This window comes from Mixophyes fleayi, chromosome 10 (genome assembly GCF_038048845.1).
Source record: "Mixophyes fleayi isolate aMixFle1 chromosome 10, aMixFle1.hap1, whole genome shotgun sequence".
Lineage (NCBI taxonomy): Eukaryota > Metazoa > Chordata > Amphibia > Anura > Limnodynastidae > Mixophyes > Mixophyes fleayi.
In genome coordinates, this window is record NC_134411.1 from 39514919 (window position 1) to 39532095 (window position 17177).

General features: G+C 42.1%; 1 protein-coding gene across 1 annotated transcript in view; it reads right to left on the reverse strand.

Moving 5' to 3' along the window:
* Positions 1-2335: 2335 nt before the first annotated feature.
* Positions 2336-17177, reverse strand: part of LOC142104174 (vomeronasal type-2 receptor 26-like) — a 53225-nt gene continuing 38383 nt past the window's right edge. The window contains exons 5-6 of the mRNA XM_075188698.1: positions 4930-5053; positions 2336-3337 (exon numbers count right to left, since the gene is read on the reverse strand). Of these exons, the coding sequence (XP_075044799.1) occupies positions 2433-3337; positions 4930-5053 (1029 nt within the window). The 3' untranslated portion in view covers positions 2336-2432. The remainder of the gene's footprint in view (positions 3338-4929; positions 5054-17177) is intronic.

Here is a 17177-nt window from a genome sequence, read left to right on the forward strand (position 1 = left end):
CTGGGACTGTACTATCGAGTTATTACCAGACAAGTCTCCTCCTCGGGGTCGCGTCTACCCCTTGTCCTTACCTAAATCACAAGCTATGTCGGCATACATCGAGAACAACCTAAAAAGGGGTTTTATAATAAAATCTTCCTCGCCTGCTGGAGCAGGATTCTTTTTTGTCAAAAAGAAAGATATAGGGCTCCGCTCCTGCATTAATTATAGGGGTGGTAATGCCATCACCTTTAAGAATACGTATCTGTTACCCTTGATCTCAGAACTCTTTGATAGGATTAAATGGACCAACATCTTTACCAAGTTGGACCTCAAAGGCGCCTATATACTAATTCTCATTAAGAAGGGTGAAGGGTGAAGTTTTCAATATTCACGACGGTCGCTTTGAGTATTTAGTGATGCCCTTCCGCCTGCAGTTTTTAAAAATTAATGAGCTCTTCAGAGACATCCTGTATTGTTTTTGTGTTCATCTATTTGGATGATATTCTCTTATTCTCATCAGACGTTGCCTTTCATCGCGAATATATGTCTACTGTTCTTCAGCGCCTCCGGCAACATTGATTATTGTGTAAGCTAGAAAAATGTGTTTTTGAAAACATCCAGCTTCCATTTCTTGGATATATAGTGTCAGGCTCCGGGCTTCAAATGGATCCTGAGAAACTCAAGGCCATCATAGACTGGCCCCAATCCGTTGGTCTCAAAGCCGCCCACCGATTTTTAGGATTCGCCAATTATTAGACAATTTATTAAGGGATTCTCTTCTCTTCTGGTTGCTCCAAAGAGTCTGCCACCTATTCTAAGACAGTGAGATACCACCCTTCCTTTCTACCTAGAAGTAGACGCATCCTCTGTCGGAGTTGGGACAGTCTTGTCTCAGAAATTCTCCTCTGGGAAATTCTTTTCGTGTGGATTTTTCTCTCGAAGGCTGACTTCTGCAGAGGAGAATTATGGTATTGGAGATAAGGAGCTTCTTGATATTAATTTAGCACTGGAAGAGTGGAGACATCTTTTAGAAGAAGCTCAATTTCCTGTGACAATATACACAGAACATAAGAATCTGTTATGTCTACACTCAGCAATCTGCTTGAATCCACAGCAAGCTAGATTATCTTTATTTTTCTCCCACTTCAATATCTGCATCACCTTCAGGTCTAGGTCAAAGAACAAAAAAGCGGATGCTCTCTCCTGCTCATTTGACTAAACTGATTCAGAGAAAAAATGTAAGCATTGACCCATAGACCCATTCTAGATCCTGAATGTTAAACATAGGTGGCGGAGACCCTTTTTAGGGGGTTTACCTTGGATGTCTGCGCTTGACTTGTGTGTTCTGGGGGCTGTCCCCAATTACAAGGCTATAAACACAGAGCTATAAACATTACCAATACCACCAAATAATTCCCGAAGCTATAAACTAGTGATATTAGCAATCAGCGGTACACAAAACCACGCACAATATACACCGCATCAGAGCTATAAACATAAAGCAAAAGAGCTATAACATTGAAAACTGCAAAAAAAGCTATAATCATCTGCTAAATTCACCAGCGCTTAAGTATATTGTCTGTACCGCTTATATTGCTATTCTCCACTCCCCTCTTCTTCTCCTTCTCCCTCTCCCACACCTTTCTTCTCTCCACTCTAGGCATCCCAGGTTGCGCCACGGCAGAAACATAGATCCTGAATATAGCTACTACATCCACAGACTTGAAAATTTCTCATGGGGAAACCTTCACACCCAATCACCTACGTGGTAAACGCCTCAAATGGACTCATACCTCTTGTTTTGCCGGTCACTCTGGTATTAAGAATACCAAGGAGTTAATATCCTGTAGCTACTGGTGGCCTTCCCTACAGTCTGATGTTCAGGAGTATGTTTTCGCTTGCCCTGTCTGTGTTCAAAATAAGGTCCCCAGACAGTCTCCTTATGGCCTGTTGCATACTCTTCCCATTCCTGATCGTCACTGGAGCCATGTTTCGATGGACTTCCTTTCCGACTTACCTCCTTCCAAGGGATGTTCTGTTGTTTGGGTTGTCATGGATCGTCTTGTTCATGCGGCTCACTTTGTACCCTTAAGAGGTTTACTTTTCAGCTTCTACCATGGCTCAATTATTTTCCGGTTGCCTGGATTTCCCGATGAGATTATTTCTGACTGTTCATGTACAGGTTTTGGAAAGCTTTCTATTGCGCTTGTGGGATCTAGCTATGTTTCCATTTTTTTAAGTGTAAAGAATTGAAAGGGCGTATTTACTGTCTATTAAAGCCATTATTCAACTTTATTTTCTTTTTTTTAACAGATTTGCCTTGTTACACCCAAACTGTTATTTTGTGTTTGACTTTAATTTATATACTTTAATTTATATACCATGGCTTCATCTCATTTATAATAATAACTTAATGTGCACATACTGATGCGTAGACTAAAGTTTCACAATTATCTATTTCTATCATGCAGATACAGTTTTCCGTGCAGTTCAGGTCTACATAAAATAATATAACATTTAGGAAAAAATATACAGCCTAAAAGTCCAGCATTTGAGGTCAATATGGAAAAGATCTCCACAGCCACCATGTATTTCCCTTTGGTGCTCAGATAAGCCGGGATCATTGCAATCCAGACACTGCAGAACACCAGCATGCTGAAGGTGATGTATTTGGCCTCATTAAAACTGTCCGGTAATGTCCGGGCTATAAAGGCTGTAATAAAACTCACAGCTGCCAGAACCCCCATATAACCCAGGACAGAGTAGAACCCAATAACTGAACCTTCATTACACTGAACGATGATCTGTCCCTGATAAGAGTGTGTGTCCAGCTCCTGGAAGGGAGGAGAGATAGACAACCAACTAATAGAGATCATAACTTGGACAGATGAGCAGATACAGACTACACAATTGGGCAGTTTCACACCCATCCATTTTCTCCACACACTGCCGGGTTTGGTGGCATTGAAAGCGATGCAAACCATGATAGTCTTGGCCAACACAGAGGAGACAGCTATGGAGAAGAGGATTCCAAAAGAGATCTGACGTAGCATGCAGGTTATATCTACAGGACGACCGAGGAAGAGGAACACACAGAGGAAGCTCAGCATGATGGAGACCAGGAGAAGGAAGCTGAGGTTTTTGTTATTAGCTTTTACAATAGGTGTATCCCGATGTGATATAAAAATTCCCAATATTAGCTGAGTTATGAAACAGAAGAAAACTGAGACAGAAATAAAAGCTGCAGAGATCTCATCATTTGTGTAGGACAGAAAGTCTTCACTTTTGGGAATGCACAAATCCCTCTTTTCATTCGGCCATTCATCATCCTGACATTTAATGCAATTTTCACTATCTGCAAAATGACAAATAATAAAGTTAAACTATTGATATCAGGTCCAGTCTTGTGCACTTTCCAATAATACAAGCATAGCAAAACCTGAAATGAGTTCAGAAAGTTCAGACAGGAACTTTATAAATAATGGAAATAGAATAAAATGTTTTCGTAAATGTCCCCAGTTCTACCCCAACCACAACACACAAAAGAATAAGAAAAGGAAACGGGGATAACTTAATTATGGACATCAACAAATAAAGTGAGGAAATATTTAGACAACTTAATGAGAAGATCACTTATGAATTAAGCATAATCCAACCATTAAATCCAGAATAAATTGAGATTATTAATAATTACAAAATATAGTACTTTATCTGATAAAGAAAGATAATTTTTTGTAGTAATACATATAATATTCATTCTGTACAAAGTACATAAAAATATGGAAAACCCTCAGGGAAGACCTACTGTGGCTGTCACATACTCGGTCACTTCCAATCTGTCTCACTTTACAGATCACCATCTGCAGGTATATAGTCTGGAAATTAAGGGCTATTTAAAAGTCACCATTGGCATTATAAATAAGCTAAATAGTACAGCTTGGAAAGAGAGTTATTTCTTAGTCATTGCTGATGTTTGTTCCCTCCACGGTATTATTAGACACAATTTGGATTTACAGGCTGTCAGATTATTTCTAGATAACAGAACATTGAGTGCGGATTTGAAGTCCTTAATGATAGATGGCATCTAGTCATTTTGAACAATAACTTTTTGTTTTTATAATAAATATTACACCCAAAAGGTTGGAACTGCTATGGGGACCAGGTTTGCTCCAAGTTACCCCAATATATCCATGGGCCATTGGGAGGACATGCATGTCTAGAATAGCCATTGGTATGGGGTGTAGTGATCTGGTAGCTCAATATTGAAGACATTATTTTTATTTGGGATGGTGAAAGGGAGAAATTAAACCATTTCTGTACATATCTTAACAACAATGAAATCAAGATTGATTGGACATTCTTATTAGTAAGGAAAAGGGATTTTTTTTTAGATTTGATCATTTATATTGAGCATCATTCCATTTGTACCAGAAATATATTAAACAGATGAATTGCAGTGCCTATATACATGTCAATTGCAGTAATTTTAAGAGAATATAATAATAATGATTTAGAAAGAATTAACAATAAATATGTTTAAATCAGGCTACAGAGATAAAGAATTTTTTTTATTGACAAATGATATGATCTGGAGAAGGTAAATAAGTCTTTAATTGTAATAACCGCCATTGGAAGAGAAGATATATTCCATATATAATGGGTTACAGACAATAATATAAAGATATGGAAACATTTGTGAGAAAACAGTGGAGACTGCAAATCAACAATAAGTTCCATCAGCCACCAACAGGAAATAACTGTGGGAGACAAGTAAGTATAATTTTTACTTCTTTGATCCCCGTGTTACTAAGGACAAGTTCCAATCATTCTAAGCACTGAAGAGGTTAAACACTAATTATTGTATTTGAATAATTTTTAGCTTAATAATAATATGTAATATACATTGTACTTATTTGTTTGCAGGTTTATATAGTACAAAAAATGTACCAGTTGTATTTGATATTTCTCCCTCAGAACATGGAGCACAGTCATAACAGCAGGGATGTATTCCCGGTATTGAGATCCTTTTGCTCCCAGGTAAACACATTTCTGAACAGCGAGAGACTGAAATCTGTGATGGGGACAATATGTTCGATAAGTTTTAAAAATGATTTTATGGATATCTTTAATTTATACTGTACATGACATTTACAAAAGTGGAAAGGCACATTTTTTAAGGGAAAGTGCATTTCTAAATATATTTCTTCCAATGTAGTTAAATATTTGAATAAACAATATGTCACAAGTAAAAAGACAGCCCTGATATCCCCTACTTTCATAATTCATATGTGACATAAATGGGGCTTATCCGAGCAGTGCTAAAGTGGCATTGTCTCCTGAGCCAGACTCTGGCTACTCTCCTGCTCATTCCCTGATACCTTCGTGGATTTCCTGGTTTTGACTCCTTGGCTTGTTTGACCCTCCTCTATTCTGTCTCCCACGGATCACTACAGAGCCTCATAACTCCTGACAAGAACTTGAGCCTTACTTATCATGGTTTACCCATGCCTCCTGACTAAGCCAGACCTCTCTGCTTCTCCAGCCTCTGAGTTAGGTCTGCTATCCAGCTTATCTGTACTGCCTCTACAAGCTGTGTTCTCATTTGTGACTCTCAGACTTATTCAGCCTTTTTTCCCCGTACATCCTGCTCTCCTATCCTAGTAGCTACCTGGAGCCTGGTGTATTTCTGCTGCAGTTCATTGCACTTTCTGATCCAGTCTCTTGCTGCAGCTATCTGGACCTGGTGTATACCTTTTGCAGGACATTGCACCCTCCAACTAGTCTCCTGCTGCATCTACCTGGGTCCTGGTGTTTACCTGCCGCAGAACATCGCACCCTCTTATCCAGTTTCCTACTGTGGCTACCTTGGACTCTGCTGTCGACCTGCTGCAGATTATCTACCCATCTGATCCAGTGTTCTGTTTGCTGCTAAGCGGACCTCCGTGTACACCTCCCCGCACACCTTCCTTTCTGCACTCACCACTGGACCTCGCTGAGTACCTAACTGGAGGGGCGCGACCTGCAGGGCGGAAGCCGCTTAGCCCAAACTCCCTAGCGGGGCTTATTGGTAAAAACCATCTGTCCCGCTACACTCCGCACCTCCCTGTAGGTGGCGCTAGAATCCCACAGATACCTGTGGACCGTGACAGGCATAAGATGGTCCTTAAGGCAATGTTTAATCATTTTCAGTACGTGCATTTCCAGCCTAACTTGCACTAACTGGCTATAGACGTGTTTTTACATGTCTTATGATTGGCGTATCTTGCCTCATTTTGATTGTATCAATAAATAATCTATAATAGTTGAAGAACATATAGGAATCTATAATTAAATTCTTTCTTTATATTAAGTGGATCTGAATATTCTATATCCTTTACCAGAGTCACATGATCAGCTGTTCACAATTGAGGACTGTATAGTGCACCAACCATAATTCTGCGTTCCTCTTTTCTTTCTTTGTGTTATAAAATACGCCAATCGTAAGAAATGTAAAACACGTCTATAGCCAATTAGTGCCGAAGGATAAGCACTTGAATGGGCTTGTAAGAGAAACCAGAAGTAATGGTGGAACGCAAGTCGCGTCCACCAGCTTCCGCTATTAATTTGAAGAACTTTGAATAAGAGAAGACAAATATTCTAAATAAGTTTTGTTCAGATTATGGTATGATATATGATATCTTACATGTTTTACAAATAATGACCTTCTGACCCATGAATTTGTGAAATGGAAACTTTCTGTGTAAAAGGGAGTAAGTATTAAGAAGCCCTATCCTTGAAAAAGACCTATATAGTAAGATTGAAATGCGTCAGTTTAAAGGGTTGCGAAAACTAAAACAAAGGCGGACCCTTTAATACCATCTGATATACCAGATACCCACACTGGGCTGGGTGTCCCTAGAAGGGGGCCCGCTCATTTTTTTCAGCAGAACCCATTCCTTAGGGAATCCAGCCCAACGCTGAACAGCCTGGGGTTGGTTTGTCATTATGGCAGGGGGACCCCTGTCATAATGCCTCCCTCTGCTATAGTGCCACCAACCCCGGCTGGTTTGCCTAGTGCTGGTTCAGCAAAAATCGGGGGGACCCCATGCAAATTTTCCCCCCGATTTTCACGAAACCAGCAGTAGGCTGGCATCACTAGAGTTAATAGTGGCTGGGCGGGGGAACGCCACACTTTTATTAATTTTTTTTAACTTTGTACTATTTTTTTATTTTTTACAGGTTTGACAGCTGCCTGGGACCTCCGGCTCTATGGATAGAACAGTGTAACAGTGATGGGTTTAGTAAACACGCTGCTACAACACAGGAGACTTTGCTAAAGACGGGAGGGTTAGCTGTTTCTTTTTGTTTGAAGCAATATCACACTATGTTCTGTTTTAATTTTTTCTTTTCATGTCACATATCACTTTGAATATTATATGTGGAATGGATATCACAAAGCAGTGAAAAAGGATCTACACTACAGCAAAATATAAGTATTTGTTTTTGTTATCACAATATTTATATATTCTACACATTTTAGTCTATGTGAATACAGGCAGTAGCGCTGGGAACTCTGTATATATTCTTCTATATACACAGGATGTCCCACTCCTCCCCTTTTCATCAGGGGTCTATCAATGGACACTTTAACTGTTAGACATACTATCTCTGTTACCTTGATTAGACAATGTAATGGCTTCACTGAATTAGCTATTTGGCTGGATATACTTAATAAGGGTAACAATATTACATAACGGAATAACATGATACTTCAAACTTGTGTGAAACATTAACACATTTGACACATTGTATCCACAGCCTTACACAATATACGTCTGAGATATATTTTGATACAATAACATTTCGATTAATACATATTAATACTTTTCCCAATGCTACTTCAGCCAATATAGTATTGTGAAGACACAATGCATATCATCTGACCTAATTACCTCTCTGATTACCTGATGACCTAGATAATTAACTTGGGCTGCCAGCTAACTATCTTAATAGTCACTCAGACATTGTTCTGATTACTAGCAGCCCAGATCCATGTCGCACCTCATAACAATAGACACTAGAGATAAATGGTAAATACTTTAGCTAACACAAGGAAAATGACTTCTGCTGTCCTGTTACTTTCATACAATATGGCAATACTCTCTATATTGCTAATACGTACAATATTGCAGGTAACAGAAATGGCAAAATGTACCTAAAAACATGAAATAACAATACACATAATACATCAATGTCCTGGTGTATATACTGAGACTGGGCCATGGATTAAAAAGTACATTAAACTGTGAGAAATCGGGTGATGAATAAAAAGTCCTCAGTGCAGTGGGACCCTGTTTCATCACAGTCTCTATAAAACTTTTGTTTTGGTGCAGTTTTGCTTTACCGATGTAAGTATATTAAGCCACACTGACCGATGGTCACTAGACCCCAATTTCTCTCCTACGGATACATTTGTCAGTGTTACGAGCCGCGGCGGCTCTGGGCACCGCCGTGACTCGCTTCCCTCTGTCCTCCTGTGTCCCGGCCGTCGTCATGACGACCGGGACGTCACTTCCGGCCTACCCCGGCCGTTGCCAAGGCAACGGTCGGGATGCTAGTCAGCTGTAGCGCCGCGTCCCGGCGTGCAGGGGAGCCGGGTGCGCGCGCTAATCAATACCCCAGTCAGAGGGCTAATTTTAGGTCCTGCCCCCAGTCTTTCCTTATTGGCCAGCTTGTATTTATAAGGCAGGGAGGGGTAATCCTCCCCTGCCGGTTATAGTTCCTGCTTGCTGCTGACTAGCCTGCTCTGTTCCTGGTTGCTGTACCTTTTTGGATTGATTACTTGTTGCCGAGCTTTTTGCCTGATTCCTGACTTCGTTTGTTTGCCTGTGCCCTTTTGACCTTTCTGCCTGGACTCCTACGCTGCTGATTTGCCTGTGACCCCCGACCACGGTCTGTGTTCTGGACATTCTGTTTGCTGCCGGACTCAACCCTTGCCTGGACCTCACTCTGCCTTTGCTCCTATCCTCTTTCTGGGTTCTCCCCAGTCAGCGCATGATTCATGACCCTCAGTTGCCTGCAGCCAAGTCTGTCCCCACCACCAGGGGCTCCAGCGAAAACCAGGCTTCTGAGCAGACTTCGGGTTTTGTGTTGCTGGCTGTGGGGGTTCCTAACATTATAACCGGCCCAAAAAGATTTACTCTTGAAGTGAGTAAACAATCTTCCCGGTCCTATGGAAACCAGTCCGGCTCAAGTACTGGCGGGACAAATCCAGACCTTGTCCCAAATGGTCCAGGAACTGTCTCAGCGGCAAGCCGCCCAAGAACAAGCATTAAGAGCCTCACAAGCCGCTCAGCCTTTTGTGGTAGAACCTAAAATGAACCTCCCAGATCGCTTTTCAGGAGATCGCAGACTCTTCCGCAACTTTTGTGAGAGCTTTAAACTCTATTTCAAATTAGGGCCACTTTCGTCTGGATCACCGCAGCAAAGAGTGTGAATTATAATCTCACTTCTTAAAGGGGATCCTAAATCTTGGGTGTTTAGCTTGGATCCTAACAGTCCTCAGTTGCAGTCTGTGGATGCCTTTTTTGGAGCACTCGGATTGATTTATGATGACCCGGACCGAGTGGCTTCTGCCGAAGCACAGCTTCGATCCTTGTCGCAAGGACAGCGTTCTGCAGAAGATTACTGCTCCAACTTCAGGCGTTGGTCCTCAGACTGTGCATGGAATGACCCGGTGCTTCGTAGCCAGTTCCGATTAGGTCTGTCTGAACGAGTTAAGGACGCTCTTGTCCAGTATCCTACTAGATCCGGATCACTAGAGGAACTCATGCAATTGGCCATTCGTATCGACAGAAGATACAGAGAAAGGGAAGCGGAGAAGGAAAATCCTTCGGCCTTTTCACCTGTGCCTGTTCCAACCTCTCCCATTGATCAAGTGGAACCCATGCAACTGGGAGTATCTCGGTTGTCTCCAGAAGAACACACTCGGAGACGCAATCGGGGTCTCTGCTTATACTGCGGAGAGAAGGGCCCTTTGCTCCGTTCCTGCCCCGTCAGACCGGGAAAAGATCAGGCCAAGTGAACATGGAGAGAGTACACTTAGGCCTACAGGTAATCTCTCCGAAGGATTCCCTACTAATACCTGCCCAACTCCAGCACGGTGGACAGGAAATTTCTATTCCTGCGTTTGTGGATAGTGGAGCCGCTGAAACTTTTTAGACTTGACGCTTGCCCGGTCCCTGGGTTTCTCAGCTGTTCCCCTGGAAACTACTATCGCTGTGCACGGGCTAGATGGGAATCGCTTGAACAAAGGTGAGATCCATCATCGCTCACCTCCTCTTCTGCTGAAGGTGGGTGCCCTTCACTCTGAGACTATCTCTCTGTACTTAATCCATTGTCCTTCGGTACCTCTTATCCTGGGTTATCCGTGGTTGGCCCTTCATAATCCCAGTATCGATTGGACTACAGGTGAGATAACCAAGTGGAGTTCTCAGTGCTCCTCCTCCTTGCTTATCCCTGCCGCTCAGGGTTACTCATACCTGCCCCGAGCAGCTACCCTTTCCCTATCGGGAATTTCATAATGTTTTCTCCAAGAAGGAAGCAGATATTCTCCCTCCTCACCGGGAGTACGATTATGCTATCGATCTTGTCCCTGGTTCCAAACTACCCAAGGGGAGATTATACGCCCTGTCTATTCCAGAGACGCTAGCTATGGAATCATATTTAAAGGAGAATCTGCAGAAGGGGTTGTATTGACTACAGGGGGTTGAACAAGATAACTATAAAAAATACCTACCCTTTGCCACTCATTTCGGTCATCTTTGACCAGCTTAAGGGTGCCAGGATCTACTCAAAAATTGATCTCCGGAGAGCATACAATCTGATTCGAATCCGTAAAGGCGATGAGTGGAAAACGACCTTCAATACCCAAACAGGCCACTACGAATACCTCGCCATGCCTTTCGGCCTAAGTAACGCTCCAGCCGTCTTTCAAGACTTAATCAATGACGCCCTTCGTGAGTTCCTAGGCTCCTTTGTAGTCGTATACTTAGATGACATCCTGATCTACTCCCACTCACTTAAACTACATTGTGAACATGTGCAACAAGTTCTTCGGAAACTCCGCCATCACCATCTCTACGCTAAATTAGAAAAATGCGAGTTCGAAGTTTCCACTGTCACGTTTTTGGGCTATGTCATTTCCCTGGAAGGGTTCGCCATGGACCCCGAGAAAGTGCAGGCCATTCTCGACTGGGTGCGACCTTCAAACCTCAAAGCTATACAAAGGTTCCTGGGGTTCGCTAACTATTATAGAAAATTTATCAGTTCCTTTTCTACTCTCATTGCCCCTATCACAGCCTTGACTCGTAAGGGAGCTGACACGAAAATCTGGCCTTCTATCGCTATCTCTGCCTTCGAAGTCTTGAAACGGGCCTTTGTGTCAGCACCTGTTCTGAGACATCCGAATCTAGACCTTCCATTCATCATCGAAGTGGATGCCTCTGATGTGGGTGTGGGAGCAGTGCTTTCCCAGAAAGATTTGGCAGACCATCGGCTTTACCCCTGTGCCTACCTATCTCGGAGATTTTCTTCTGCCGAGGGACATTACGATGTGGGCAATCGGGAATTGTTGGCCGTCAAGTGGGCACTGGAAGAATGGTGCCACTGGCTTGAAGGTGCTAAACATGTAATTACAGTATACACCGACCACAAGAACTTGTCCTACATAGAATCAGCTAAAAGGCTAAATTCTAGACAAGCACGATGGTCCCTCTTCTTCCCCCGTTTTCGCTTCCTCATCACCTACCGACCTGGTTCAAAGAACAGTGAAATATTAAAAGTTGAAAAGTATAATATGAACCAGTAAATTCTAATGACCTGTTAAAACTAGCTATACTGCTAGTACGCGCTGCCCTCTCATTAATAAGTATAACAAATTCTGATAGGGTGTGTAAATATGTATAATGTGATAGTGGTTAAGGCACACTTTAATTAGAATCAATAGAGATGGATCCTGGCCGAGTATTATTAAGACTATATATCTTAATAGTGGTAATATAATCCGGTCTCACGTTTGGTATACCAACTTCTATAGGTGACACAGACTATTATAGTGTGTTCCGTTACGTTTAACCTGATACAGGGAGAGGGTTTAACAGTTAAGCCTTCACGTATACCATTCAGGATCCATCTCTATTGATTCTAATTAAAGTGTGCCTTAACCACTATCACATTATACATATCTACACACCCTATCAGAATTTGTTATACTTATTAATGAGAGGGCAGCGCGTACTAGCAGTATAGCTAGTTTTAACAGGTCATTAGAATTTACTGGTTCATATTATACTTTTCAACTTTTAATATTTCACTGTTCTATCCTAACAGGTAATAGTATTTTTAATGCATATTAATAAAGCTTCATTATGTTTTATATCTATTTTTGCCCTAAGAGTGCCCCATTTAAGACACAATGTTTCTCTGTTTTTGTTAATGTCTAATGGATTGTGTGGGTGCACCATCTCTAGTTTCTATGGTTTTCATATAATGGTTATGTCTAGATATAAAGGTAATATAACCAGTCTCTAGAGAGGGCTTTTCCTGGTGCGATAAAATCCATGTTCTGTCAATCTTCTGGTTCAAAGAACCTCAGAGCTGATGCCTTGTCTCGCAGTTTTATCTCTTCTCAAGCTCCAATCTCTGAACCCTGTTCCATCGTTCCCGCTTCATCTGTCCTGATTGCCTTTACACAGGAACTAGGCAAGACCCTTCGACAATTTCAACCACTGGCACCTCCTGAAACCCCAGCAAACAAACTCTTCGTGCCTGTACATCTCAGGAAGTTGGTCCTCTCAGAATGTCATGACCACAGTACTTCTGGACATCCCAGTGTGGCTAAGACCATCGAAATCCTTTCCCTTGTTGTCTGGTGGCCATCATTATCTGTGGATGTTAAAGATTATGTATCGTCCTGTGATCTGTGTTCCAAGAATAAGATTTCTCGAAACTCCCCTTCTGGGTTATTACTAGAGATGGTCACTGACCCCCGTGTTTTGGTTTTGGATTCGGTTTTGGATCTGGATTACCGTCATGTTTTGGTTTTGGTTTTGGTTTTGCAAAACCGCCATTGCGTGTTTTGGTTTTGGTTTTGGTTTTGTTTTGCTATTTTTTTGGAAAATCCATGTTTTTGGGCCTAAATTAACCCAATTTAGTGCTCCAACTGTTTTAGAGACAAGTAATCTAATTGTTGAGGTAATAAATCATCCAAAAAAACAGTTTAATTCTTCGTTGGTAGGCCTTCATTTATTCTACACATAAAACAGATTGTCTCCCTCTCCATCTATGCATATTGGCAATGCAGCCATCGTCTTTGAATGTATATTACACCCTACACTTATAGTTAAATATGTAAAGAAATGGAAAAAGCCAGTTTGGTTTCTGTCTCTCAAGGCCCCCCTCCACTTGTATAAAATACCCAAAAATTCAGCCATTATAGACTGTACAATATTAATTGACATGGAGAAAGCCAGTTTGGTTTCTGTCTCTCTAGGCCCCCCTCCACTTGTATAAAATACCAAAAAATTCAGCCATTATAGACTGTACAATATTAATAGACATGGAGAAAGACAGTTTGGTTTCTGTCTCTCTAGGCCCCCCTCCACTTGTATAAAATACCAAAAAATTCAGCCATTATAGACTGTACAATATTAATTGACATGGAGAAAGCCAGTTTGGTTTCTGTCTCTCTAGGCCCCCCTCCACTTGTATAAAATACCCAAAAATGCAGCCATTATAGACTGTACAATATTATGAAAAATGGACAAAGCCAGTTTAGGGTCACTCTGTCTATGACACCCTACCCTTAAGGATAAATTGCCCTAACAGCAGCCTTTCAAGATGGTATGTGATATGGAAATGCCACAAGTCCCTTTCCTCTTTGGGGGTAGATTGCACCCTACACTTACATAGAAAGTTTTAAAAAGATGTTATCGGCATCATCTTCAGCTTAATCCTCACCCTCATCAGTGTGTACGTCATCATCACAGACTATCAATTCATCGCCGCTTGAATCCGCCATTAGAGAACAGTCAGTGCTTGGATGTTTTGGATGGTGAAGGCCTTCCTCGTGGAAGATGTAGTTCATTTTTATAAACATCATTTTCTCCACATTTTTGGGAAGTAACCTTCTACGGCGATCACTGACTAAGTTCCCTGCTGTGCTGAACACTCGTTCAGAGTACACACTGGAGGGTGGGCAGCTTAGGTATTGCAAAGCAAGTTTGTACATGGGTTTCCAAATGGCCTGCTTTTCTTCCCAGTAAGGAAAGGGACTGTCTGACATTTCCATATCAACTACCTCGTGAAAGTAATCCTCCACCATCCTTTGCATGTTTATACTCGTATTGGATGGAGTTATGGGCAAAGTGACACATTTTTTTGAAAAATCCTTCAAACCAGCCCAGATGTTAAATTGTTTTGGTCTGCCCCCTGTGTCTTCCCTGCTTCTTTTTTAGAAATTTATTTTTTTACGAGCAGCAGCTTGAGAAAGTGAAGGAGGACACGTCGTCAAGCCGAGGCCCAGTTCAGTGGCCAACTTGCTGAGCAATAGCTCCTTGCAAAAGTTCACATCTCGCTCATTTACAAGTAAAGACTCAATGTAGGTTTTAAACCTTGGATCAAGCACAGTGGCCAAAACGTACTGATCCGAGTTCAAGATCTTAATAACTCGAGGATCATTGTGAAGCGAATTAAGTACTTGATCGACAAGGCCAACATACTTTGCTGAATTGCTTGCTTTCAGCTCCTCCTTCATTTTCTCAAGCTGCTTTTCCAATAGTCTAATTAAAGGAATGACTTGGCTCAAACTAGCAGTCTGCACTCACCTCACATGTCACAACTTCAAATGGTTTCAGCACCTTGCACAGCACTGAAAGGATTCCCCACTGTGCAAGAGTGAAATACATCCCCCCTCCTTTCCCAATGTCATGGCTTGTGCAATATGCTTGGATGGCTTTGCGCTGTTCCTCCATCCTCTGAAGCATGTACAGGGTGGAATTCCACCGAGTTACCACCTCTTGCTTAAGTTGGTGGCAGGGCAAGTATAACTGCTCTTGGAGCTGCTGTAATCTCCTACATGCTGTGGCTGAATGCCTGAAATGGCCTGAAATTTTACGGGCCACCGAAAGCATCTCCTGCACCTCACGGTTATTTCGTAGGAAGCTCTGCACCACCAAGTTGATGGTGTGAGCAAAACAGGGAATATGTTGGAAATCACCCAGCTGTAATGCTCGCACTATATTGTTGGCGTTATCTGAAATGACATACCCTGGGGAGAGTCCTAGTGGTATAAGCCATGCATCAATCACATCTCTCAGTTTGCGTAACAAATTGTCAGCCGTATGCCTGTTAGTGAAGCCGGTGATACAAAGAGTGGCCTGCCTGTGACAAATGTTTCGTAGTGGTGTATATGCTGCTGCTGTTCCTGCTGGTGAAGGTGAATGACCAACCCAGTGGGCTGTCACAGTCATATAGTCTTTGGTTTGGCCACTTCCACTTGTCCACTTATCTGTGGTTAAGTGAACAGTGGGCAGAATGGCATTTTTCAGCGCAATCTCTACATTTTTACACACTTTTTGGTATAGTTGTGGAATAGCTTTACGGGAGAAATGGTGTCGCGATGGAATTCTGTAACGCGGACACAAAACCTCAATTAACTGTGAAAAACCAGCTGCGTTTATTGTGGAGATTGGACGCAGATCTAACACTAACATTGCAGCCATGGTGTCTGTGATTCGCTTGGCGACTGGGTGACTGCTGTCATATTTGCTTCCCCTCGCAAATGATTGTTTCACAGTTAATTGCTGAAATGTAGGACTGCTCATTTTATTAACCTGCCTCTGGGATGACGATTCACCCCCAGCAGCAGCAGGACTAACGCTTTCTTCAGAGGAATCTATAATAGTGCCGGAGTCATCCAGCCTTAAGTGGGATGCCGAGCTAACTCCGAGCGCTACTGAGGATATTGATGAGGATGGTGTGGTGGGTGTATTTTGTAGCCGTCGGTATGTCAGTGAGTGGAGGGTCTTAGCTGATGAGGGAGTGCTTGTATTCTTTTGGGAAGAAATTTCAGCTTTTCCCAAAACTTTGCCATGAACTCTCGTTAAATGGCGTAACATAGACGAGGTTCCAAGATGGTTAAGGTCCCTCCCTCGACTGACTGTGGCTTGACATACACTACAAATGGCTATACAATTGTTGTCTGGATTTGGGTAGAAATAATTCCACACATAAGAAGTGGATTTTTTTGTTTTATGCCCAGGCATGACAATGGCCTTTTTCTTGTCACGTGCCAGAACTGCTGCCACTGGTGCAGGACTTACACAAACAACCTCATCCTCATCAACATCCTCATTAGCGCCCTCGTCGCCTACACAAATCTCCCCCTCATCCTCTTCTAATTCCAAAGTGGCATCCTCAATTTGGGTATCACCGGCTACACTCGGGCTATTAAGGCACACATCAGCAGAATGCTCACGATTAGACATCCCACTGTTGGATGGACTCTCCACAGGGATTGTTGTCATTTGTGAATCAGAGCAAATATTCTCCTGTAATGCCTCACTGTTATCTTGCAGCTCGGCTTTGACGCGTAACAGTAGTTGTGCACCAATTGTAGGCTGGGTAAATTTTTGGGATCTGCCACTAATAGCCAAAGGTGAAGGCCTCATTCTCTCTTTGCCACTGCGTGTGTAGAATGGCATGCTTGCAATTTTTTTTTTATCGTCACTTAACTTTTGCTCAGTTACACTTCTTTTTCGCTTCAATACAGTAAATTTTTTTTTTTTTTTGTTTTTTGCACTAATTTGAAAACACTCTGTTGTTTGACATCGCCTTGGCCAGATGACGTACTGGGAACACTAACATCAGGACTGGTGACAGAACCTGGTTGCTCATTCAGATCATATGTGGACTGCTTTGAATCCATTCTGAGCGCAAACCACTGGGGAGTGCTAAAAATTATTTGGTAGATACTGCTGACAGATATGACTTTTGACAGCCAGAAATATAAATGCACAATTAGGGAGGACACCCCAAAAGCACTGAGGAGTGCTAAAAATTTATTTAGTAGATACTGCTGACAGATATGACTTTTAACAGCCAGAAATATTAATGCACAATTAGGGAGGACACCCCAAAAGCACTGAGGAGTGCTA